The 27,869-nt window shown below is 31.5% G+C and overlaps 1 protein-coding gene across 2 annotated transcripts; it reads left to right on the top strand.

Annotated features, from left to right (window-relative positions):
- Window positions 1-1,392: 1,392 nt before the first annotated feature.
- Window positions 1,393-26,141, top strand: LOC133176082 (uncharacterized). 2 transcript variants are annotated; one of them, XM_061311252.1, is made up of 15 exons: window positions 1,393-1,668; window positions 5,966-6,069; window positions 6,789-6,934; window positions 10,143-10,254; window positions 10,638-10,753; window positions 11,172-11,269; window positions 14,698-14,843; window positions 18,352-18,519; window positions 19,152-19,285; window positions 19,666-19,808; window positions 20,715-20,770; window positions 24,560-24,686; window positions 24,834-25,112; window positions 25,463-25,651; window positions 25,989-26,141. In XM_061311252.1, the coding sequence occupies exons 1-15, from the start codon at window positions 1,413-1,415 to the stop codon at window positions 26,093-26,095; spliced, it is 2,181 nt and encodes a 726-aa protein (XP_061167236.1). In that variant the 5' UTR covers window positions 1,393-1,412; the 3' UTR covers window positions 26,096-26,141. The 2 variants fall into 2 exon arrangements, with proteins under 2 accessions (XP_061167236.1, XP_061167237.1); XM_061311253.1 differs by lacking the exons at window positions 1,393-1,668; window positions 6,789-6,934 and having other exon boundaries at window positions 6,023-6,069.
- The last annotated feature ends 1,728 nt before the right edge of the window (window positions 26,142-27,869 follow it).

The raw sequence follows: 27,869 nt of genomic DNA, 5'->3' as shown, positions 1-27,869 counted from the left end.
CTCCATCATGTTATAATTTTGATAGTTGGTTTTGCTGCTGGGTTTGTTTTTCTTTGCAGGATCATCAATGGATTTGCCTACCTTGTTTTAGGACATCAGTTCAGGAAAATTCAAAGTCCTGGCGTTGCACTTTAATTAGCATCGTATATTCCGTTAAATTGTGATGTCTTCATTTGGAAATTTGCGCATATCAAGTCAACTGACTTCTGATTTGAAATTAATTGTTTGTGTTGATTGCAAAAGAACTGTTTTAAAATCTTAACTGATTTAGAATAACTGTGAAACTGTGACTGATTGTGTTGCGTTTCTATGTTGAAGAAATGCTGAAACACCGGGGTGATTAAACGTTAAATAAGTAACCATACGTGGTTAACCCGGGATGGTCTTTGTATGCTTTATATAACAATATGTATACTTGATATGTCGATGAGTATGATGTTTGAATTGGCTATTAGAGTTTGCCCAGTTTGAAAGTGCTTTGACAACCCACTGTATTGATTTATGTCTTGTAACGCCATGACCAATACTCGCCGCATTTAGTTATACCATATGTTTGTGTTTTAATTTGTTTGTATAAATAAAAAAAATATTGGTATATTATATTCGTTGGTGACTCAGGATACAACAGCATAAAATTGCCAGATATAGCATGGATCCCGTAATTTAGATTTAATCGTCCAAATATATTATTATCATGCTCAGAAAGTTGTGAATTGACATTACATGTACTCTAAATTTTTGTTCATTTTCTATTTTCTAGAAATTTTAACTGAAAATGTATCTCTTTTAACAAATGCTCCGTGATCGGAAGGACGTGTGTTCGAATCACGGCCGCGACAAAGCTAAGTCGATAAAAATTAGATAGCAACTGTTCCTTCGCCAGGCGCTTATCACTAGGAAGTGAAAGTTGCGGGTCTTTCGGATGAGACCTTAAAAACCGAGGCCCCCTGTAACAGTAGGCGTTGGCACGATAAAGAACCCTCACTGCTCAATGGCACTGAGTGCCGAGTAAAGGTCTAAATTTGAAGCCCTTCACCAGTATATGGTGAAAAATTCTGAACGGGACGTAAAACAATATACAATCAATCAATCTTTTAACAAATAACAGGAAAAATCTTTCCCTAATTTATTTACAACTTTTTCCAATGTCAGGTTGAATCCTTTGGGTAAAAATTAGCTGGATCAAAATTATGGAACTTAAGTAAGAGGAAAAGATTTATCATTATTACGTTATCGTAAGATGCACTTTCTTCGTTATAAATGAAGGTTTGAATATTTTACCTAGTTACTTCTGGAAGGTCAAACGACAAAGGTAAGAAATTTGCAAAACTGACAATTGTAAAAGGACCACAAAATCGAAACGAGAGTGATATTTCCACATTGTAAAAACCAACACGCATCATTTAAGCAACATGATGCTACAAATTTTATTCTTGGTCTTCCTCGCGTTTGAATGTAATTGTGTAGTCGTTAGACCACACCGCAACTGTGCGAATAACGTCTGCTACTTTGAAATTAACGTTGATTACAAGTTCACCATGATGTGGTACAATTACACGAATATTCAAGATCCGCAGTATAATCCTGTAGTAATTAGAGATGGATCGCTTCAGAGACGAGTGACAAACGCTGCCTGTCGGGATACCTTCATTCCACTAACCAGAGAAGGTATACATACATTGTTTTTAAATTTCTTTAAAATGTAGGTATAACTGTGGACAAAAAGTATATCTTATTTATTTACAAGTTCTTTTTTATTTTGCTGTAAAGTCTCTTGACTTGTATAGATGTATTGCAAGAAATCCTTCATTTTTTTTTTCTCTGAAAGATTTCTAAATAAAATACTCAGACAGATACTTTCGGTATTTCTCAAAAGGAAATTGGTGATTATTTGCCCTGAAGTACTTTTCCTGTGAAAATAATTTGACGTGAAATTCAAGTGACAGGCAATACACGTCTTCTAATTATAGTTTGCTTAATGATTTGTTTTGCTTTTTAAAAAAATTTTTTGAAACTTCTTCCATACTAAATGCAGAACTCGTTGTATGAAAGTAAATTTCCCGTAAAAATATTCAACTTAAGCCTGGTAACTTTGCTTTATTTGTATAAAATTATATACTTTTAAAAAATACTTTTCGTGTATATTTTTATCAATAAATGATCACAGTACAGATTTCTTGTGTATGAACTATATGTGCTATTCAACTGTCCACAGTACACTTTCAAGGATATACAATAACCCTGAAAAGCATTGAATGGTTGAACCCTTACAATAGGTGCAGAACACGACTTGAATCATCTGTCGAATTTTTATTCATTAATTTTCTTAATATTGTGATTGTCCATGATAATTCACCAGTTATTGATCATCTGCGTTCTAGAAGGTAAAATAAAAGTAATAGTAATGTATGCAAGAGCTATTTTAAGAAAAAAGTAGTTTTGACCAGTATAATGGACCTGCCCCTTTCTCCATGAAAGATTGATTTCTTATCCCAATTAGAATTAGACTGTTTCATCAATGCTAACAGTTGCAGATTTAATTGTTTTAAATATTACTTCAAAATTAACAGAAAGAGGATCATAGACAATATATACAATGACAATAACTATGACAAAATTTTAATCTCACAAAACTGGTAACAGTTGTAGAGAACAATAATTATTAGTGTTTGCATTATAGTATTGGGAGCGGTTGTTATTTCATACTTAATTTGACTAGGTGATATCACCTATTCAAATAGGGAATAACACCAGTTCAAATGCTGAGTAGGTGATATCACGTATGTATGTACACTGTTTAAATCATTGGCTTAAAAAAAAGGCATTTGGACGCAACTCAATTAATGTTGATAGACATGGTAAACAATTCTCTCTCTCTCTCTCTCTCTCTCTCTCTCTCTCTCTCTCTCTCTCTGGATAGAATAAGCGAAAATAAAAAGATTTTTTTTTAAAAACAACGATACATAAGTCAAATCAGAATGAAAGCATTTCCTCACAGTGTACATTGTCAATTCATCATAAAAGACATTTGAAAAATTTCAATGAGAAAAAACAGATCATCGCTATATCTTCAATTTACCTCAGGTGAGCATTTTGATCCAAGGCCCTCTTGATTTATTAATTCTTGATTTTTTTTTTATCCAAAAAATATATCCCAAATAAAATTTACCAGGGGTCATTATTCTACGGTTGTCATTTTTCTTCACGTAGGGTATGCAAATTTTAAGGGTGATGCCTCTTTTTCTACATGCAAAAAGGTCATTTTTCGACGTCGAAAAATGACACCCGGTCACTATTCTACTGGGGTCATTATTCGTCATTACACGTCAGTTTACGTCAGAACTAAGAATTAGGTAGGTTATTCTTGCATAACAGCGCTTTAATTTAAGATATCACCTGTCAAAGTCTGTCAAAATAACAATAACATATGCAGGGCTTGGGTGATTATTAACTCCCAAATATTTGATTATGATTAAGAAACATGAGAAAGCAATAATAATACCTTTTTGTTATACCATTACTTTGTTTCTGATAAAAATACATACTAAACGAAAGTATAACATTTCTAATGTTTTACTGAGAGGTAAAAGAAAATCGATGTTAGACCGCGGTGAGATATTGGACCGCTTACGTCATACTAAGGGCGGGATCAGCTATATCTTATTTACGTTCGCTGGAGTTTGGCAGAACTTCATGGAATTGACTGAGTTTAAACCGCAGTGCGGATAAACGAAATTCACATCATGAAAGCAAGCATAAGATATGTCAAAAAAGTAAAAGGTATAAAAAACATTTATTGTCTGTGTTCTCGGGCAAATTACTTTTTTCCGGCTCCTCGAAACAAAATGTTTGCCCTTGGCCTAACGGCCTCAGGCAAAGAGTTTGGTTCTCTGGTCCGATTAAAAGTATTTTGCCCTCGAACCAAGTCAATAAACGTATAATACTCAGATACCCCATACGAGATTTGTGAAAACAAAGAACTGTGATTAGACAATGGAATAGTCTGAAGGGGATATTTATATGAGCATTTAAATATTAGGTCAATTGTACTTAGTTCTTTGTGATAATCATTGATTATCAGATAGTCTTACGTTTATTTAATGGTACAGAACTGTACAAAAAGCAAATCATTGAAATTGAAAATTGAAAAAAAAAAATTCACAGTGTTTTCCCCACATATCAAACATAAAGTGTTGAATGAAAATCTGTTTCGTTTCTATTGAAGTATTACTTAACCTATTCCTTGCAAGAAAACAAAATTACAGGGCAATATGTTGCCTTTAATTTATATGAAATCAAAATATTGAATATTTAACCGTATTCTTGCTATCATAACACCGTTTACATATTTTGATGAATTTCAATACTAAATTAATTTTCTTTCATTTAATAAAAAATGCGTAAAGACATTGTTCCCTTTTCATTGGTAATTAGATGTCAGCTAAAAAAACTAAGGATAATTTTTTTCCAGTTTTGAAACAGCATGTCTGCCTTTAAAAAATCATATACTTAATGAAAAATGACACCCTATAAGCACTTAGAATATTTAGAATTTAGAGGAAAGATAGGGCATTCCTCTTGGGAGAAAAGCTCTTATTAATTATTTGTAACACGTTTAAATTACTGTACAAAGGAAAGATACTACGACTTCCGTGTCAAAAATCTTGCTGTAAGGCTCGTGTCAATGTTTGTAATTTATAGTGTATAATATAATGTTTCCGTCTTTGATTCAATGAATGATTTAAGGGTTTTATATTTAATGTTTTACATAATTTCCATACTTAGGTTTTGCATCAAATTAAAATTTTATCTATTAATTTTTTGGGGGTTAAATTGCGGTAAACAATTTCTGATTTATGACTTCTTTCTTTTGCAGTTTTGTCGTTTGAACGTATGAAGGCCATTTTGTTTCTGATTTACAGTCATTTGAAACTAAAATTTCCACTAAAACCCAGAAATTCAATATAAGATCGTTAAATATCTTTCTGAATGTATTTCAGATTAACTCAAGCAAACAAACAAAAATGTGATACATACTTTAACAAAAATACTGTCTTAAACTACTTTAATTAACTATAGTCTACTTTAATATGAAGGTTTTTACTATTAAAAAAATTAGCTATAGTAAATCAAAATATTTTACTTTGATTTCCATTTGCTGCATTTTATTTTCTCCAAGTCCTATATGCAATTTTCTTAATCAAATAGAAATACTACCTGTATATCATATAATATTTCTAAAATTTACATCATTAAAGTGTATTGAGAGAGAGAGAGAGAGAGAGAGAGAGAGAGAGAGAGAGAGAGAACCGGTATTGCCTTTTAATCCAATAATGTGAAGTATTTACTTTTATTTACTTTACATAACTATAGTAAATTGTTGTTAGGGTAATAAGGTTTCAGCTCATCAACGATTACCCCTAAGATCCATTATTTACTTAAAAAAGTCTCAAAATGAAACTTGAAATTAAAATCTTTTCGTGAAACACTTTTAATTTCATACATCTCAATATGATTCAAGGTTCTTTGAAGTCTTAGAAAGTTGACATTTGTACCCCATAAAAATACAAAAAAATAAATACATTTTAGTGAAATTGAGTCTCCTTTATTCTAACCTTAGATACCAATGCTTATTAGCATGATTTGAAATTAGAAGCAATCTGTGATGTATTGCAATGACATCACAAGCTTTTTATACTGTGTATTATATAACAATTTGCAAATGAAAGAACTTTAATACAGTATAAATATAAAAAAAAATGTATATGAGATTCGATAATTCTCCCTATATAATATGATTAAGTGTAATGATAAACTTTGAAGAAATACCATACACATTACTTTGTGATTTGTGAGCATTTACAATTACTTCACTGCTAATTTTCAGAACTTAAGGATCGGACTGCCTTAAGAAAGGGGGAAACATATATGATAAATAACCAAATGAATATTTTCTTTTCCGCAGAGTTCAAAGAAAACGTTAGTCCTGGGGATGGAAGTTACAAACTGGCACTAGCTTTCAACGGACAAATTCCTGGACCGGATATCGTTGTATATGAGGATCAAATTGTAAGTGTTAAAAATATATGTATATTTACAGAGAAAGTTAAATCAAGTTCCACACAATAATTTAAAACTCTTAAGCTGTTCGCTTCAATTTTTAAGGATTTCACTTTAATTTATAGAAACAGTAAATAGTACAAACTGGGATTCATAAGTATTCGTCCTTGCATGCAATTGCAAGCTAAAGTTGGGTCGTATTTTGACTGACGTTTCACACCAGTTGTAATGCCATTGTTTTATACTTCGTTTATCCGATCAATACAAAGGGCTCATGGAGGATGTGGCTTGTCGACAGGGGATGCTTTCTCCTCCCAGGCACCTGATCCCACCTCTGGTGTTTCCAGGGGATTGGGTTTTTGCCCTTCAGTATTTCACCTTTTACACTTGTAAGGACTTAGTTGCTTATTTTTCATTTGAGAGATTGGTTTAGTCGTTTTGTTTTTGCTAAGGAATTGTTTGATAATATAACATACTGCTAACAAGATACATATACCCATATGTAATTTATATACATTTTAAGAAATGTGATCAAATATTGATTTCAAGAAAGCCTTGACTATCGTGATCACTTAACAAGGAGGTAATACTGTTTTATTACTTCACAACTCTTACATGTATGTAATACAAGTTTTACGTTGTAACCTCTGCAGTACATTCATTAAAAATTGACTCTACACTAATTATCTACAGCTAATCATTATTTCAACTCAATGTGAATATTACAGGTTTCAGTTCTTGTGCACAACCTTTTGGAAGTTGAGGGAGTGACTATTCACTGGCATGGGCTTATACAAAGAGGAACTCCTTTCATGGATGGGGTTGACATGATAACTCAATGTCCCATTTTACCAAAACAAACTTTCGAATACAGGTGCCCTTATTCTCTTCCTCTGCAATTGTTTATAATATACCATTATCATAGTTTTTTTTTAACACAAGTTGACACAGATTGCGCAACATAGATTGATTGATTTTATGAGAATTTTTCACTCATATAAAGACATCACCGTATGCCGGTAAAGGGCTTCAAATTTAGACCTTTACTCGGCACTTAGGGCTATTGAGCAGTGAGAGTTCTTTATCGTGCCAACACTCACCGTGACACAGGACCTCAGTTTTTAAGGTCTCATCCGAAAGACCTGTGACTTTCACTTCTGGTGCCGGGCCCTTGGTGAAGGAACAGTCACTACCTATGTTAACATGTACGTCTTAGGTTTGACGCGGCGCGTCAATCGAGCTGGGGCTTCCTGATCATGAAGTTAACGCCCTACCACTAGGAAACCGTGACAAGAAAGTACATAAAAGATACTAAAACTTACAAGCATAAGATATTCAATTCACTCAGGTTATCACGCAGCATTAAAAGCTTCGTATTTGGATATTCCCTTACCACGCAGTCAGACATTCAAAAACCCAATTGGGGAGAATTTTTATAGATATTTAGTTATAATAAACATAATGTATGTGTATCTGAATTTTAAAATCTTCTCAAACAACTTATCATTGTGTTGTCATGTTTTATCATGATGACATCACGTCTTGCGCATTGAATTGACTTAGAAAATGCAATTGTTATTAAAGGAAAACACACAAGATGAAACACTTCCTTTAAGTTTGGCTTAATGGTGGCTTATAGGTCCTTAATGATGGTTTAATGGTTGTCTTTAAGTCACCATTAAGCACCTTTAAGCTACCTTTAAGTAATAAATACACCACCATTAAGTTACCATTAAGCCAACTCAAAGTCCTTAATGGGTGCTTAAAGGTAGCTTAATGGTGGCTTATAGGTGCTTAATGGTAGCTTCTAGACAATCTTTAGGTCACCATTAAGCCACCATTAAGCCAGACTTATAGGTGCTTAATGTCCAATCTCCATTAAGCTACCATTAAACCACCTTTAAGCCACCATTAAGTCACCATTACGCAGTTGATAAAACTGCTTTTATGGGTTAAACATTATTTTTATAATGATTTCTTCACAAAAATTATAAATGTCGAGTTTATACATTTGTTAATTCGGCAAAAATAATGTAAAAGAAAGAAAATAAAAAAAAAAAATAAATGAAAAAAAACCCCAGATTCTCAACAGGATTCGATCCCACGACCTTAAGATTGGAAGCAGAACGCTTTAATTACTGAGCTATCGAGGCTGTTGAAATTAGTGTGAAATATGACACCTTTATTTTTAACAAAACTTGTTTTAGACTGGTACTTGTACATCTATTTTTTTTCTAATGTTTATCTTTATTAATCAATAATACGAATAATTATATTTATATATATTTTAAAAAAGAATTTTTTATTAAGTTTTATATTAGTTCGGTGTGATAGTTCGGTGAGATAGTGTGAAACAACTTCTTGATTTTAAGTTACTGAGTTCCTCATTCTGTTATTCGCAGATTTATAAGCATGAAAAGATTGAAATTCAACAGATATAACAAAATTTTGTTATTAAAAAGGAATATATCATCGAAAGAGAACGATGAAAAAAAAAAAAAACAGATTATAGTTCTTATAAATATGCTGCGGATATTCACGATTTTTTTGCGATTTAATTGACATTTTATGCGTAACATTTTATTTTAAGCTATAAAATATTTTTTAAGCATATCATCTTCAGTTTTTATTCTTTTTATATCATTATGGGTATCAAAATAATTGTCTTTTTGTCTACAATCATAATTTCTAATTTGTTATATGCTTGCGTAAATTTTAAGCTTTGTAAAAATAATCGATCATCAAAATCTGTCACTGTACGTTCCCGTGTATAGTTTCCTGTTAGCTGGTGGGGACACCTAATTAAGGTCTATTGTCTAACCAGTCGATATACTGTACACTGTTTATTTTACCCCGCTTTCCAATGTGTATAAATCTGGTCGGATGCCCTGTTTAATCTGATCGGCTGTTCTTCTGAAAATTGATTTTGAAATAACAATCATTGAAGACCGACTATATTTTAATCAATTCTTACTTCTGCATTATTTTAAATAAATTCTTACTTCTGTATTATTTTAAATAAATTCTTACTTCTGCATTATTTTAAATAAATTCTTACTTCTGCAGTATTTTAAAAGAAGAAAAAGATAATGGCTAAAATAATCATGTCGGTCAAAAGCTCTACAGAGCTTATGTTATTTGTTTGAAAATCCGACTTTAAATAAAAATTTCTGATTCTGAATGGCACTTAATCACGAATTAAGTCAAATTATTCATGAAGTGATTCAATGATTGGCAATATAATCTGTACCTATATATATATATCTTTTTATAATTTAAACATTTCTCTACCCAAAGAAAAATTAAGAGACTTGGAAATATTCCGGAAGAAAATGACTCTAATTACAATATTTCTAATGAATTCGGCAGCGGAACGTGGCTTTCCAAACACGAAAGAAAAATTCGTTATTTTAAAAAAAAATATATATATATATATATATATATATATATATATATATATATATATATATATATATATATATATATATATATGATGTATTTATGGATAAAAATAATTTTAAAACAAGCATTCAAACAAACTGATTTTAGGTAGGGAAAATTTTAAGGCATTTAAGGCAGTTCCCGGGTTTATACATGTACCCATTGACAAGAATGTTAGAAATAGTGAGAAAAATTATGAATTGAATAAGTATTTGCGTAAAAGATTTTGAAACAACTTTAAACTTAACAAGTTAGTTTAAAGGCTTGATACTGGATGCGTTAAGGTGCTTTAATTAAGTTTGGACATTAAGCCACCATTAAGCTGCAGCTTAAAGGTGGCTTAATGGTAGCTTAATGAAGTTTGGACATTAAGCACCTAGAAGCTGCATCTTAATGGTGGCTTAATGGTGGCTTAAAGGAATTAACTTCTATAAGCCACCATTAAGCTACCATTAAGCCACCATTAAGCGATTGCTTAAAGATGGTCTTTCGTCCTGTGACAATGAAAACAATGAATAATGGGTTTCCACAATGTCAAATATCTTAAATGATAGAATATAGATAATTGTTTGAGTAAAGTACTAATGAAAGTTAACGGAGAACAAAGATTAAAATGTGAAATTTATTAAATGTCATTACAGATTTCTTGCCTCGCCTGTGGGAACACACTGGTATCATTCACACACAGGCAGTATGAGATCTGATGGACTAGCAGGTGCTTTCATTGTGTTGCCCAGAATTAGACCACCTATAGTAAGATTTACAAATTCCTCGATATATAAATAGATTGAAAGAATAAAAATTATGATTTATAATTTATGAAGTTCATTCTTACTTTATTTTCAAACAAATTTTATAAGTATAAGGAAACATAGTCCCATACAAGTATATTTTTAGGAGTAGTCTTGATTTATTTTTGATTTACATATCATGCTACGACAGGGTTATCTTTGAATTTCTTAATATTAATCAAAAAAAAAAAAAAAAAAAAAAAAAAAAAAAAAAAAAAAGGATAAATATTAAAAAGGAATTTTTGCTCACTAAGGAATGTACAATGTCATAGTTCATTTAAAACCTTCATATTTTGAGTACATTTAAAAGATTCACCAGTGGAAACATACACGTATACTTTACAGCGAATCCCACGTGAACCAGTTCCTGATGTTGATGCAGAATTCTCTGTTGTTCTTATGGATTGGATGATAACGACTGCCAAAGAAAAGATACAGGCTGACAGAGGAGGATTCGCAGTGTAAGGCACCTCCCTTACAATTATGATACAGTAGTAGGGGGTCCGTGTTTTATTCCCTGTTCACGGATTTGTATTGTTTGTTATTTGTTTGAGATCGATCACTGTTCTTTATCTCGATCTTTTCCATTTCATTATTTTTCATTATGTTTCTGTGGTTTAATCAATCCTGACCATGGAATTTGATCCTCAATGATCTTTGAAATTTTAGTAACTATAGAATTTACTAATAATTGTTAATGACGAAGCAGATATCCCTGAATTTTAACATCAACTAGATTATTTTTTTTACGAAATCCACCCTCCCCCCTTTCCGGAAAGTCAATGAAACCACAGTATGATGTCCGATATCAAATATATACATCTACTGTAGAAATTGGCTTAAAATATATATTTCCTAAAACTTTTTTTTTTCAATTAGCTTAGATGAATATGACGGGACCTGTCTTCCATTAATTCTACACCCTGATGGTTCGGGTAAATTATTCCAACTTCGTACTGGCCTCGTCAATGGACGTGGTATGTATAAATATAAAATATTTAAGACAACACGAAGTTATATAATGGTTCAGTGTGTTCATTTTGCATCACAAATGGGGTGTGGAATCGAAAGGTTGTGTACAGTGGTATAAGTTATATGTACATCAGAATGCTAATGTAAAAATCGATTATATTTGTTCATTTCCATTCAAGAGCAAATTTCTGTGATCGTAATGGTCAATATACACAACTCATATTAATTATTACATTACAGAGACTAAAGATCATAGGTTCAGTCTAGTCGTTGCAACGTTAACACAACCTAGGGCTCTCCATTGGCTGTTTTACATGTAGATGTACATGGCGGGCTCGCCACAGTTAAATTCTTTAGCGCCAAATCTAAAAAAAAAGCGCCAAATAGTAGATTAGCTCCACAGTAAGATCCTCGTCAATCCAAAATAAATTTCAGACTAAAACTAATGAAAAAAGGTACCTTTTATAGATTTTTCTAATACTAAACTGTTGCTTTACTCGAATTAAAATGATTAAGGTCCTTTGTTTGGTTCGTATACTTAGTACTAAGTTATCTTTTAGACCCTCACAGGACTTAACGCATGAATGACACGAGATAAGCCTTTTGTTTTTACACTTCCTGGTTACAAATCATTTTGTATATCAAACCAGTGATTCAGATAAGTTATATTTGTTTGATTGGTTGTTATTTAACGTCCCTCTCGAGAATATTTCACTCGTTTGGATAAGTTATGTATGTTTTTCAATTTATTAATTAGTGGCATCATTGCAAATTCGGTCGAGAAAAGACAGCGAATATTAACACTTTGCCTACGTCTGGGCAGCAGTGAAATTTCAAATGATGGAGAACCCTACAAGATCACTGCTTAAAAATATCCAGAATTGAGTATTGTTTTTTTTTGTTTCATTAGTGTTCTTTCCATCTGCAAAGAAAAGTGGGATCTACATTTCATAATAGATTCTTTTAAATTTCTAGGGTAACTATATATATATATATATATATATATATATATATATATATATATATATATATATATATATATATATATATATATATATATATATATATATATATATATATCGCGGCTACGTTAAGGCTGTCCGAAGGCTTAATATGCATTAGAAATACGCCATTATATATTTTGAGCTAGATTTTGATTTCAATTTGTATCCTATGTATACAGATGAAGTTAATTTATGAAGAGAGTTTTATAAGGTATTGTGAAAAAGCAAATCTGTGATGTCACATGACTGTTTTGGTCACGTGACGGACACTTATAAATTTTCTTAATTGTTGCACAAAAATCCCATCGGCACAAGTGAAAAACAAAATTATTGGGAACAATATTCTACATAAGTCAAATAAACGTATTCTTGGGTATATATAAAGTGCTGGGGGCTAGTCCAAGTTTTACTTCTTAAGAAAATATTTCATGAGAAATTTAACTTACCCACATACAAGGGGGCATTTTCTATTCTTCATCGCAATTTAATCAAAATAGGATAAATTACATACGATCTCCCCGCAAAATTCAGTTAGATGACACACTTCTCTAGTAGATTCACAAAAAACATCTTCAATTTATCTTTATTAATCACTTGTGCCAGTCTAATATATGCATGCTTTGTAAATTCTAACTCTGTCTACGGACGTGTAAGGGGGAGCGTTTCATATTCATTTTTTGTTATTATTTGAATACGTACATTATCAGAAAGCGACAGGAATAACGATATTTCATTGCAAATAATCACCATCATAACAGCACATAGAAACTTTAACCAACAATTCAGACACCTGATTTAAACATCAACGTCGAAATAAAATCTATCTGTTATGGGAAGGAATGTAAAAGTTATGACACTTTCCCCGTCATGACTGCTCAAGTTTTGACGTCATAATTGTATTATGACGTCATATCTTGATAGTTTAGAGAAGTACCAACGGCTGGTACACTTTGACAGCTATATATATATACATATATATATATATATATATATATATATATATATATATATATATATATATATATATATATATATATATATATATATATATAAACAGGCGAAAGAGAGAGCCCTGGGAACAGCGCGGGTATGTTAAGGAAGCATATAAGTCAATTCTCTGGAAATTTAGACTTTTTAAAGAAAATTAAGTTTGATAATTTACCAAAACCGCTGATAAATGTAAACTATTATTATCTATTGCATAAAGATAAAAGAGTGTCTAACGCAAAGACGTGTACCACCACCACGGCATCACGTGACTTCTATTCATAGCGAAATTTTCCTTAGTAAAAAAGCTAACAGAACAACAATACCCCGAAATGTCATATTTTCTTTGAGTAAATAATATAGTTGGAAAACATCTATTTTGCCTAAAAAGTGCTGCTAGAATCCGACTGTCCCGTCAGTAAAATAATAATTCCACACATTCGCACGAAACCTTACCCGATGTTTTGAATTTTATACATATAAACCGAGATTTTTCGTAAAACCATGCTTAACTCGGGATTCTAGCAGCACTTTCCAAGTATTTTAGGAGGCAAACTTTCCATCTGTAAAAATCTTATGTTTTGAAATATACAGCTTATTGTTGTTCTGCTGCATTATTTTTGTCACAAATGACAGAGGAAAGGCCGACCGGGATACGTATATAGCTGACTGTCTTCAAAGAGAATACAATCGATGAAATAAATTAGCATACCTGTTTTAGTAACTGAACTACATATGAATTTCATAAAATATTCAGGATATTTGCTTTTAAACTCCATTTTACGTATCTTTGTACATGCCGTCTTAGCCAAATTCTCTTTACAGGACATGATCAATTCCCAAGTTACTTGAAGTACACATATGGCGTCATCGGTGGTAGATTTTAATCAAAATGACAGATACAGCATAACAAAATAAAAACATTTTATTTTTGTTAATGTTTACACGTTTCTATTCATTTTCTAGAGTTAAATTACATCTCTAAATACGAATATTACGAAAACTTGTATTCTAAAATTGACGTCATCTCGCCTACTATGACGTCATAATGTAGCACTGATTAAGTCAAGGTAGAATATTTTGTATGCTTCCTTATTACCCCTGCGAGAAAATTTATTTCACGAAGTGTGTGTACACATTGTATTCACTAGTTCATATCTGTATGATACTATATAGCGGAATGCTCTGTGAACAGGGAAACAACAGGAAAAATAATAAAAAAAACCCGGTATATGTCGTTTTAGATGTTCTGCAGGTATAAAAGTTCAAACCTTAAAAAAAATGTCCCTTTAATAGTTTACAAAAAACCTAGTTTGCAAAGGGTTCAAAAGGAAAGTGTTGTATAAAATTTATCAATTTTCAAAAGACGAGTCCAAGAAATTGGAGAAATGTGACAAATTATAGGTATTAACATGTTTCTATTTTGGTATTTACTTTAACAGGTAGGCGTTACATCCTTAATGATCCAAACGTGGCGGAGAAGCCTTACCTCCCACTGGAGACGTTTACTGTCACACAAAACAGATATTACAGATTTAGAGTGATTAATGCTGGCTTTGAAGCGGCATTTGAAATTTCAATAGACGAGGTAAGTGTTTGTGCAAATCATAATTAGTATCCAATCAATTTTTTCATTTGATATCACCTTACTCAAAAGGGTTACCACAATATGTGTACCCAGTTTAACATATTCAAAGAACAAGGTGTGCTTAGGGATTTATTTGGCCTTGGAAATTCAGGGAAAAACAAAACTGTTCAAATTTAGTTGATACCCTTTTTAAATCATTTGGTCCTATGGTGACAGCATATTTATTGAAGTGACGAAATAATTTATTATGACGTCATGAATTGAATAATTAACCTTATTTTCTACACATTTCTTCCGAAATGGCCAATATTTGTAGGTAAGGGTTATTAAGTATTTCTATGTCTTAAATCTATATATTATTTGGTAGTATACATCAAACTCAATAGGTAAAGCGCTCATGGCCGTGACAGACCAAAGTCAATGAATAATGGGTAGCATCTGTTCATTCACCAAGCATTTAGAAGTGAAAGTTGCGGGCTGAAGTGAAAGTTGAGGGATTTTCAGATAATATCTTTAAAACCGAGGCTTTTGCAAGATAAAGATCCCTCACTGCTCAATGGCCATCAGTGCCGAGTAAAGGTCTAAATTTGAAGTCTTTCATCGGTACATGTATATAGTGACGTCTCTACATGAGTGAAAATTCTTGAATGGAAACAACATTAAATAACATAAAATCAATCAATTAATCTATATATAATCTATATAACGTATTAGCATATAATTGACTTAGGAATTGTTGTAAGTTTCTTTATATAATACAACCTTATGTGCAATTAAGGATATAAAATCATATATATATATATATATATATATATATATATATATATATATATATATATATATATATATATATATATATATATATATATAAACTTTTTTCATAAAAATAAAATATTGTTTTTTGTATCCGTGATGTATGATTTGAAACGTTAATAAAGGAAACTTACGTTAACTCCAATGGGATAAACTAACAGTGATATTCAAATTTCTTAGGAAGTTCACGTACATGTACTTATATCTTTTTCGTTGGTTTTGTCTCTTTTATATCTAGAAATAGACTCAGGCTTCCTATTCTTCAATCTTAAAAAAAAAATCCTATCTCACTCGTGAAATAATTTGCTTCTCCTTATTTAAAACCTTACATTGAATATGCTGTATTGACATTTAAAGGTGTACACCCATTTTCATTACTAATTAAAATAGTGCTATTGTCTACAAAATTTATGTTTACAAATGTTCCAGAAAAGTTTCTAAATAAAAATTATTCTACATTATTAGCTCACCTAAGCCGAAGGCTCAACGAACTTTCCAGATCAATACCTGTTACAGTACATTATTTTCGTTATCGTCGTAAACTTATCGCAATTTCAGCCTCCCTAGAACTATTCAGTCACTTTCAACCAAACTTTGCACAGAGCATCATTAGATAAAGTAGATTCAAGTTTCTTCAAGTAAAGGACCATGCCCTCTTTCAATTGGACATAATTAAACATAATGAAAATTTCATGGCATCTTTTAAAAATCTTCAACTCAAGAACCTCTGAAAATATGAAACTTATGTGAAAGCTTCATAACAATAGTATAGAATCAAGTTTGTTCAAATCAAGGTCCAGGGTGTAGGCTCGGGTCAAAATAGGAGACCAAACTTTTACATAAGAAAATATGAATATATAGGAATAGTCCTTAAAAGTCTTTTTTTAGGAACAGCAAAGTAATAATTAATCAACTTAATCTAGAATGATCCTCAAGTAATGTAGATTCAGATTTGTTCAAATCATGACATTGTTGGGTAGGGCCCGACCATTATGGTCGGATAAAAGTGACTCAGTTAGCATAATGGTCCATGGGCCTCTTATTTAAAATTAGGTACATGTAATTTGATTAATAAATTGGAAGAAACGGTGAACATATTTGGTAGAATGAAGAACACTTCCTGCAAGACATGTGATAGGTTGAAATTTAATGCTTCACCTCCAGCTTTGGAAGAATCGATATCTTTGAATAAACAAGAAAACATTGATGTTGCCATCAATTGTCTCCCGGGAAATAAATGAAGTAAAATCTTGATCATCAAATTGTTTTGATTTATGTGATAAAGGCATACGTCTGATCAAGATTATAGTCGAGAAGATTTACGAAAAACATCTAATCGGATGAAAATCGAACAAAATCGATACCGTTTTATACTTTATCATTTCCTCAAGTAACTGTTGGCAGCATTAAATATAAATTTGAATCCGACTCATGTATAACCTATCATCAAAAACATATTTGACCTTAAGAATATAAAACACAAACTGTGTAACGTACGTTTTTATGCGATAAGTAAAATTCAATGTTCTTAAAAGGGGACCTGTCGTTCTGTCGATAGTAAATGATAAGCAACTTTGTACATTACATCTGACAAATATATATATATATATATATATATATATATATATATATTTAAAGATGTACTTCATGGAAGTAAATATATTGTGTATCTCGTAATTTATAAAGGGAAAGAACATTCTGATCTATAATCTTTTTAATGTATAGTTAACCTTTAATTCTGAATAACCTTTCCCACCTCAATCCCATACATAAAAACTTAAACTTATATATATAGAGCAGTCTGGTCGTACGGGTTGCAATAAAAATTTATGTTTTATTGAGTTATATTGAGTTATTGTCCTTAGCTCATCTTTGTTAAAGATTAAATAATTGATAAAATAGGAAAATATTTAACTTTTGAATTCTTTTACTTAACAATGTTTTTCATTACACCTATTTGAAAGCATTCTTACGTACATGTATGACGTATTTCTATTAGATATGAATTTAAATTAATAGATTTTACAAAAACCTATGACATCACAGGTGGGTGGAAATACCTTAATCATAATTGAATACTCATTAAAATTTCATAATCATAATTATATGAATTTTTTTTTTCAAATTATTATGAAAATAAGCAAAATAAATGAATTAAATAGAAAGAAGCGTTGACCTGTGCTACATGTAATATCACTAAAATAGGTTCGTTTCACATAATATAAATATTGCATTTAGTTGCGAGTTTTCGAGTGGTGAAAATTTTTAATGTTAACCTCAACTACATGCAAATTTTATTATACTGAAAAAATACATATAACAATGATTCGTGCGTGCATAAATTCTGCATAGTCAATTTTTTTTTTTTGGAATTTCACCGATGATCAAGCTATGTTAACAGTTGCTACGCTGGAGGACCTAATTTCATCATTCAGAGGGTAATAGTGTTTTTAAACAAATGTTTCTCGACGAACCAGATTCAACATATTTACATGAAAGTATAATACTAATTCTTATTCTATGATAACAATGTAATATTTTCAATTTTATTGCATGGCATTAAACTAGCATCGTAAAATTGATCCTTAGAACGACGGGAAGAAGCTTGTACTACGTAACATGTTTAGACATGCATGTAGAACTCAACGACATTGTAAAGTCAAGGGTTTAAACCTAGTTTTCCTTATATTTATAGCATATGCTTGTCATCATTGCTGTTGACGGAAATGACGTAGAGCCATTCAAAACGGATATTGTCACCTTATCAATAGGGGAGAGCTGCGATTTCATTATATTCACAGGCAGACCCCTTGATAACTATTATATCAATTTTTTTACAACTCCGACAAGAACAGTTACAGGGGTATGTTCAATTTTAAAGTATACACATACAATTATTTTGAAGTTTAATGATTATTTTTCTACATTATCTCAATAGGATTTCATGCTTTATTTTACTTCTATGTTTAATTGTCTCGTTCGATACTACTAAAAAAGGAAAACAAAACTAGAACTATCATTTGAATTCATGTTCTCTTTTAAGATAAAATTACTTGACTCCTTATGTTAAAAAACTTCTATTCGTTTATCTTTATATATTTACATTTGCTGTGCTTTTCTACTAAGAAAACTTTGAAAATGATTTGAAAGTAATTTTTGTGTATACTCACGCGTAGAAATATACATGGAGAAACTCGCGCTAAAGTGACGTCACAATGAGGCAACAGAGACGTTAATGAAAATATGTCAATATAGGACAGCGAGAAATTCAAACATGGAGTATGTTTTTGGTGCATTTAAACATGTAAAATGTAAATATAAGGAATGTTGTTAAGTTTAGTGTGAATTATTGGTGTGTAAATCACACAGACTTGCACGTAGGCATATTTTTCATGAAGCGCTAGCGCGCTTCCTGAAATATGCCTACGTGACAAGTCTGTGTGATTTACATACCAATAACTCGCACAAAACATTCCTTAATTGAACCCACCTTAGGAGGAGATTGTCAACCGGAAACGTACCTATGGTGTCTTAAATTATCGTGGAGTGGATGAATATCTTACACCAGTCCCCCGACAAAGGGAGTGCACGCAGAATGCACCGTGCCTAGTAGTTAATCAAGTTTACGGGTAAGACATTACTTTTTGACATTTATAGAATTGCTCATTACTGTGAAATCACAAATTTTCATGTTTTTTTTTTTTTTTTTTTTTTTTTTTTTTTTTTTTTGAGGTATAAAGAGATCCACAAATTCATACCCCCCACGAAATGTGAAAAATTACATACTGCTTTATAATGTTTCAATGTTTCTCCATTAACCACGAAATCAAATTATCTCGAATCAGTCATTTTTCTATAAACCACGAAAATTTGGCCACACGAAAATAAGTGATTTACAGTATACATATTTATGCAAAGGTGATGCAAGGGAATTAAAAAGATATGTCAAATTGCTATGAATCAGATACAAAGTTACCAAAATATTGTAAACATGTATCTTCACTTTTAGTTACTACCCAGCAGAGGAAAATACAAGAAATGTGCCTTTAACAAGCTTGAGATCAACTGAATGGTCCTTAAGGCAAAATCCAGTTCCTGTTGTCGGACCCGGAGATGTAAAACAGTTGTTTTTTCTTAATTTCTTTCTTTTAGGTTAGAATTTATTCATTATTTATTATATTCTTTGATATATTTATTTGATTTTGTGTTAATATTTCAATGAGAAGCAAGAAGACCTTTGATTTAATTAACTCTTCGTGCCTGTTGATATACTATCAAACAAATACCGCATGATGACTGTCCTTTAAAAAGTTAAAGTTTCACGATTTCTTTCTATGCCCCCGTAATCGAAGATTCGGGGGCCAAAGTTTTTGCTCTGTCCGTCCGTCCGTCCGTCTGTCTGTTTGTCTGTTTGGCCGCAAAGACTTTAACCCTGCCCATAACTTTTGATTGGTTGGAACTTTGGCTTTAACCTTGGCCATAACTTTTAAACTTTAACCTTCGCTATGATCTGAAATACACGGACATCAGTGTTTCACAAATACAGTTTGTTTGTTCATTTATTTATCTACATGTATTTAAAAAATCCGACAATTTATCAGATTGAAAAATGTCTACAAATGTCTATTATTATTCTAAGCTGTATAATAGCTTTCATTTATAACATTTGAGAAAAGAAGTAATGTTTTTCTTTTTGTCTGTAAGATATTTCAACAAGGCTCTGAACAGACTTAAGTAAGATTTTTAAAAATGGCTTACAAGCGCATTTGTGTGTTTTTTTTAATTTCTGAATGAAGACCAATTGTTGGTACTAATGTATGAGAGTCAAACACTCCCCGAGTATTATATTGATGTCAATACAAATCTGTCTATCATTTCAAACATTTTAAAATGAAAGAGAACAAACTGGAAATTAGCTATGCATTAAAGGTGCTGGCCATTCAATATAAAGTAAATAACATGCTTCTTGCACAGTATACAAAATGTCTGTTTCCTTTATGTCTAGAGTACCAGTCGATGTAAACAATTTTCTACTCTTTTTTTGTTCCCATCATTCAGATACAAAACCTGTTATAAATGGTGCCTTATTCCGAAAACCTACCTCTGTTCTTCAGGTAAAACTTGATTATAATTGTGACTTATTCATGAGAGATACTTATTTTATCCGAAACACTTGCATGAAACATTTTTCGAATATTGTAATCATCTTTTTTCATGCAATTTATATTGAAATCATTTACTTAACTTGTTTGAAGTAGTTTCACTGTATTCAAAGATATTCATAAACTTACAAATAAAAAAAATGTTCATAATTTTTCTTTACATTCTTTCACTATGAGAACAAAATATATAGCAATTACAGAGTGATTAGATTCTTAATTATGAAAAGAAATGCTTGCAGAGGGTTTTTTTTTTTAGCTCAATTGAGCCGAAGGCACAAGTGAACTTTTCTGATCAAAGAGTGTCCGGCGTCCGTCTGCCGTCTGTAAACTTTTCACATTTTCGACTTCTTCTCAAGAACTTGTTGGCCAATTTCAACCAAACTTGCCACAAAGCCTCCTTGGGTGAAGGGAATAAAAGTTTATTCCCAGGAAGTGCAGCGCCCTTTTTCAAGGGGAGATAATTAAGAATTCGTACAAATTTGGTTGCATCTTTTAAAAATCTTCCTCTCAAGAACCACTGGGCAAGAAAAGATAAAACGTATGTGAAAGCTTTATTACATACTCTAGATTCCAATTTGTTCATATCATAACCCCCAAGGGGTAGGGCGGGGCCACAAGAGGGGATCAGAAGAGGGGATAAAAATGTCTTTAAAAATCTTCTTCTTAAGAACAGCAAAGCCATGATTAGTCATATTGTTACTGAAGTATCCTCGGGTAGTGTAGATTCAAGTTTTTTCCAATCATGACCCCTGGGGGTAGGACAGGGCCACAACAGGGGGGTCAAACTTTACCATAAAAATATATAGGAAATATCTATAAAAATCTTCTTCTCAAGAACAGCTAAGACTTTATTAGACATATCAATACAGAGTAGTGTAGATTAAAGTTTGTTCAAATCATAACCCCTGGGGGTAGGGCGGGGCCCATCAGTGGGTCAAGGTTTACATAGGAATATATAGGTGAAATGGATAAGGACTAGCCTAAGGGTATATAAGGCAAAGCTTTGGGAAAGTCGGGCATTCAGAAGGTAGCTGTAGAAAATTAATGATGAAACAGCAATAAAGAAGGTAAGGTATTCTATCTTAATAGCAAAAGATCCAATGAAATTAAATACATAACAGATGGTAGGTGTTGAATATTCAGTATATTTAGACATAATTCCCATTTATTACTATTAGCATGTAAGGGTGAGATATATCCTAATTTATGACCCTGAATTTTGGTCAGAGTTATCTCCCTCTGTTTTTACTTAATGAAAAAATAAATTTTAAGAAACATCTGGTTTAAAAAAACTCGTTTTCAATTGTCATTCTATTTCTTGTGTGTTTTAGTGCATTTTTCAAATAGAGTATTTATTGATATTCTTATTATTTTGAATTTTTATTCTAAAAATTGCTCCATAGACTTCAATGCAATCTTTGTTAAGTACTTACGGCTTAGTTAATAACATTTTTGAAACTTTCTCTTGGTAAATACTTTTCTACTGAAAAATGCTTTAAATTACTAATTAGTAATATCAGAGTATTATGTATGTGATGGGCATTTGTGATGGGGATAGAGGATGGAAAACCTTAAGGGTAAGAGCAAAACAAAAGCATAAAAGTTATAAACACTAGTGGCAAGTATCTTGTGAAATTGATGTTAAGTTCTGGGTGTAGTAAATCTGAAGAAGATTGAGACAACTGGTTCTTAACTATCAATGGGAACCTAGGGGAGAAACACGGTGCAAGTAGTACTTTACCCAGTATCCATCTCTAGATAAGAGAAAATTTAAGAACTGTGTGATATACCCTCAGACAGAGCTGTGTTAATAATAATTCCAATCATTAACTCAGATATAGTAAAAGGAAAACCTATTTAACCCTTGTAAGAATCTGATCATACCATTACATACATGTAGGAAATATCTTTTAAATCTTAATCTTAAATCAAAAACAACTCAACCATTATTAGTCATATTTGTACAGAAGCATCCTTAGGTATTGAAGAATCAAGTTTGTTCAAATAATGACCCCTCAGGGTTGGGGGCACAATAGAGGGGCAAAGTTTTGCATAAGAATATATAGAAATCATCTTGAAAAAGTCTTTTGCTCAAGAACAACATATAATTAGGTAGTGTAGATTCAAATTACGGTGGGTAGGGTGGGGTCACAATGAGCAATCAGAGTTTCACATAGGAATAGATAGAGAAAAAAATCTTTTAAATTCTTCTGTTTAAGAACAGCAAAGCCATGATTAGTAATATTGATATAAAAGCATCCTGAGGTAGTGTAAATTTAAATTTGCCCCCACTCCTTAAAACTTTTCAATACTGAACTGAAATCTTCCTAGCCAGTGTGCTCAGGTGAGCGATGTGGCCCATGAGCCTCTTATTTTAATTATTACAAAAAGGTCATATAAGAATCTATTCAAAAAGATAAATGAAGTAGATACTCACGAGATTTTTTCCACTATATCACAGTTAAATAAAACTATTTTAGGAACTAAATATCCTCCAAAATGTTTTTAAAATATTACTTTTTATTTTACAGGGTTAAATTTATTGCTTGTATAACTAAGTATCAGTTCCAGCAGTATTTGCAAAACGCTTTCTCTTCATGTATATTATTTTAAACGAAAATATTTCAGAAGTGAAACAAAAGATCTAAAAAAAAAAAAAAAAAAAAAAAAAAAAAAAAAAAAAGAAATAGTCTCCTAAATCCTGCATAATCGGTCTGAAAAAAAATCTTCTTTCATATAAATTACATGTATTGCTCTAAAGATAAAAGATCTATATATATTCTAATAATTTCACTTCCGCTTTTGAATAATTAACATCAGAATTTGGATGTGATTTATTCCTTACTTTAGAGGTTAGTGTTAGATTGTGATAGCAATTTATTGAATGAAGTTTTGACAAGTGTTCAAGGAAATGTTCTTGTGAAATGATGAGCTAAATTATTGAAGGTTATTGATTCATAAGCGTATATAAAACATGAGACATTAATATGCAATTATTGACAATGAAAATTGGACTTTTGGTATATTGAAAATATTTTTAACTTTCATCAGAACATCCTGGTTTCATTTCATTTTGAATTCTATATGCTTGTAACCAAAATTCTTGAAACCGAGAGTGACATTTTATAACCGTCAGGGACAAGGGGTCATTACCAGAATATTTTTTGTTTCATTATGTAAACATAGCCTTTAAGCGATTTAACCAATCGTATTTGTTTTAATGAAAATAGCCCAAAAGCTTAAGATTTTATTTAAAATGGAGATAAATTGTCCATAAAGTTCTGAATTCACCTGTACACAAGCTAGAGATATTAAGCACTTTTATAACTGCCCACTGTCCGTCTATAAAATTCCGTCCTTTGATAAAATAAATAACTAGATTTAATGCCAGATCTGCTGAGAGAGAAAAATATGATAATTTAAATCTCCTCCATGATTCTGCAAGAGAATTTACTTTATTTTAAGTCCGATATAAATCTATATGAATATATATTCAGAACACGTCTGTCGTAATCAGCTAACACTTGCCAAAAGAATTATTTCTCATTTTGCAGCGATCCCAAAATAAATAATTTGAATATATTTGTTGTCGTGAGGGAAGCTTCCGCTTGCAAGTGCCCGTGTTTGACATATGTTTCAGTTCAGTTGGTGATATAAAATACAAATGAGGGTGTAAATTCCGATGTTATATTAAATATCAAGATGGCTTTGTTGTATTAACATGATTTATTTTTATTCTAGACATTCCCTAGTCAGGATGCAATTGTCCCTTGTAGTCCTGAGACATGTACTGCCGAAGGCTGCAGGTGCACGCAAATACTGAAATTCGACCTGGGAAATATAATCGAAATTGTTTTATTCTCATTCAGTAAGAAAAGTTATAGAACATCTCTCTCTCTCTCTCTCTCTCTCTAATCTAGTCTTACCTAATCTTATCTAATCCATCAAAGTAACAAATTCATTTTCTTTCTGAATCTACTTTAAAACAGTCATCTATATATTTTTTTATTTTCAGGTGATATCAAAGTAGCCCACCCAGTCCATTTACACGGGCATCATTTTCATGTCCTAAAAATCGGATATCCACCTTATGACCTAGAAACCGGAAATGCTACTGCACGAAACCCGGATATTAGATGTTTAGATCAGCTTTGTGCACAAGCAACGTGGGCGGATCCATCCTGGATTAATGGAAACATTCCTGGCTTAAATCTAGTGAATCCTCCCATAAAAGATACTGTCACTGTTCCTGCCAATGGTTACGTCATCATTAGACTAACTGCTGATAATCCCGGTAATCCCACTTTAAAATACCTGGTATATTACATATTACTTAGTCCTCACTTTAATAAATATATATTACTAAAAATGAATTGTGGTGAAAGTTTCTGTTGTACTCAGGAACGAGAATTAAGGGCTTATGAGGACTTTACAGGACAAATGACTGTATGCTTGTTTGGTGCTGGTGCGAGGGAGGGGGAGTTAATTGGAATGGGGAATGAATTTTCAGCGTACTTTTCAATTTTTTTGAGAAAACACATAATCTTTAAAAAAAGGGACAGAATATGCATCCCGTCCTCCCCGACCGATAAACCTACCAGAATCGCTGCTTCAGATTTATTCATATATGATCATATCATTTAGGTTTCTGGTTTTTGCACTGCCATTTAACGCACCATCAAGCTGAAGGAATGAATTTGGTTATGCAGGAAGGTGACATTGAGGACATGCCTCCGGTCCCACCTAACTTTCCTACTTGTAATAACTTCCGGTCAAATCCGGAACAATGGTTGACGTCATTGAATAGACAGGAAGCGAAACTTCTCTCAAAAGGTAATAATTGTATATTCATTTTGTAATAAATATGCATGTAAAACATAGAATTCCACCGAAACTTTGATGGATATAAACGTTAAAATTGTGACCATGCCCCTTTCAGTATATGAAATGAATTTCAAAAAAAAAAAAAAAAAAAAAAAAAAAAAAAAAAAAAAGAAAGAAATTAATCTAGATACTTGAGTATGTAAATCATTGTTATCTAAAAATGTCCTGAAATATATAAGATGTTCCCAATAAAATGCAATTATTTATAACTCAAATAAAATCTCTATTAGTGTTACTAAAACACACTGTTTAAAGAATAATAAAATTTCTTCAATATTTCAAACAGGAATTAAACCAAATTTTACATCAGGAACAGCACTACAAGGACGGGGAAATTCTTCAAAGCTTTGTAGAGTGTTTCCATGGGTATGCAAAAAACCTGTGTATGGTTAATCAAGAAAGATCTTCAAAGAAGAAGCAAATAAATGCATACGGAAGAGAGTTGTGTTATTTTTTTTAATTAACTGAAGTTTATTTGTAGTAAAAAATATTACATATAGCACACAAGTATATGAAGGCGGGAAGCACAAAATGATAATAAAATTATTTTAAGAATGATTTCAAAAATACTTTAAATCTTTTTGACTGTTTAAAAAAAATGCAAAATGTTTTGTAATCACTGGTGAAGAAATTTTATCAATGATTTTGTTTCCTAGCTATGAAATATTCAATCAAAACGTTAAAGCACATCTTTTCAAAACACCTTCTTAAAATGGTAATAAATATTATAATTTAATGATATAATATAATCATTTCGTTTAATTTTAAAACATTCATTTTCGTATTATTACCTTCAAGAAAATTTATTTTTTTTTAAGCTTTAGGTAAGATATATAATCCTAACTCAAATCACAACTGGATTAAGTTTTTATCTTTTTATATACAGTGAAACCTGTCTAACCTGACATGCACTCTGAATAGACAGGGTGTCGGTTTGCACAGTGTAAAAAACATAGAAAATCAGTAAAATTTGTATTTGACTAAGGGTCAGAATTCACAGTGGAACTGATTGCAAAGGTAACAGATTAAACAGTATTCGTTGAACAAGCCAAAAAAATCTTATTTTTAAAACTCAAAACATATTGTACGTGTTCTCTTACAATCCACTTGACTTCAAAGGGTCATTTAAGTTAGAATATCTGATTCACAAATTAAGTTTACTAGTATAGGACTCATTTATCATGAATACCACAGGAAAAAGAAATTTAAAGAAATCATTCCATACAAAAATACCCGACTTCACATAATAAGAGAGAAAGGTATGACACTCCAGTTTGTTTACATTGTACCCTTGCTGGTCCCTTTGGGTACAAAAAAATCATTTTGATTTAAAATATCAGTTCATATACTTATACATATTACATATATTTCTGTTTTCATTTGTACCATTTAATAAGTGTTGCACATCTATAAATCATACAATTTATCATAACACCAAATGACAGTTTTCGTCAGAAAATGGTAAGGTAAAAGCAAAGAAAATTATACAAAATCTTGACATGGTCTGGAGTGATAGCTTTCTTTATTGCCAGTAGCTGATTGTATGTTTTGTTCTACCCAGGGAATCGAATCAAAAAATGCATATCCAATTGTTTACTAAAGTATTAATTGACTGTCGTCATGAGAAAAGGACCCTTAAGGTCAAAATTTCACAAAATGACTTTTTGGTAAATTTTGATAGCCTGACTCTTCCTGAATGCAAAAATATATTACCTTTAAAAATATCTTATTTTTTTTTACTATTTTATGATCATTTTAGTAAGGCGCATCAAAACAACGTTTACGTTATTCAATGAAGACGTAATGACGTCGCGAGCGTAAAATTCGGTTTTAAATTATTCAAATAAACTTAATGATACTTATAAACTCTAGCCGATATTTGATTTCTTCTTCCAAGTTACTAGTTTGTCAATATAAACCCTGATTTGCCTTAGTTCTAACATGTTTACAATTCTAGAGGCAGATCCAGTTACATGGATTTGGAAAAAAAGGAGGGGGGGGGGGGTGGCTAGGCTCTAGAAATGGATTATGTTCATTCGAAAATAAAATGCATATACTGTACAATTCCATACTAGGCATTCTATTCTAGCTCAATTAAAGAATATATAAAGCACTTGTACATTAAAATATCAAAAAATCAACACAGTTCTAGAGTAAGGGAAGTATA

Source organism: Saccostrea echinata, unplaced genomic scaffold, assembly GCF_033153115.1.
Source record: "Saccostrea echinata isolate AGI-Se365-2 ecotype Australia unplaced genomic scaffold, CSIRO_AGI_Sech_v1 ptg000065l, whole genome shotgun sequence".
In the NCBI taxonomy this organism is placed as follows: Eukaryota; Metazoa; Mollusca; class Bivalvia; order Ostreida; family Ostreidae; genus Saccostrea; species Saccostrea echinata.
The sequence above is the reverse complement of the archived record's forward strand: the minus strand, read 5'-3'. Positions and strand labels throughout refer to the sequence as shown.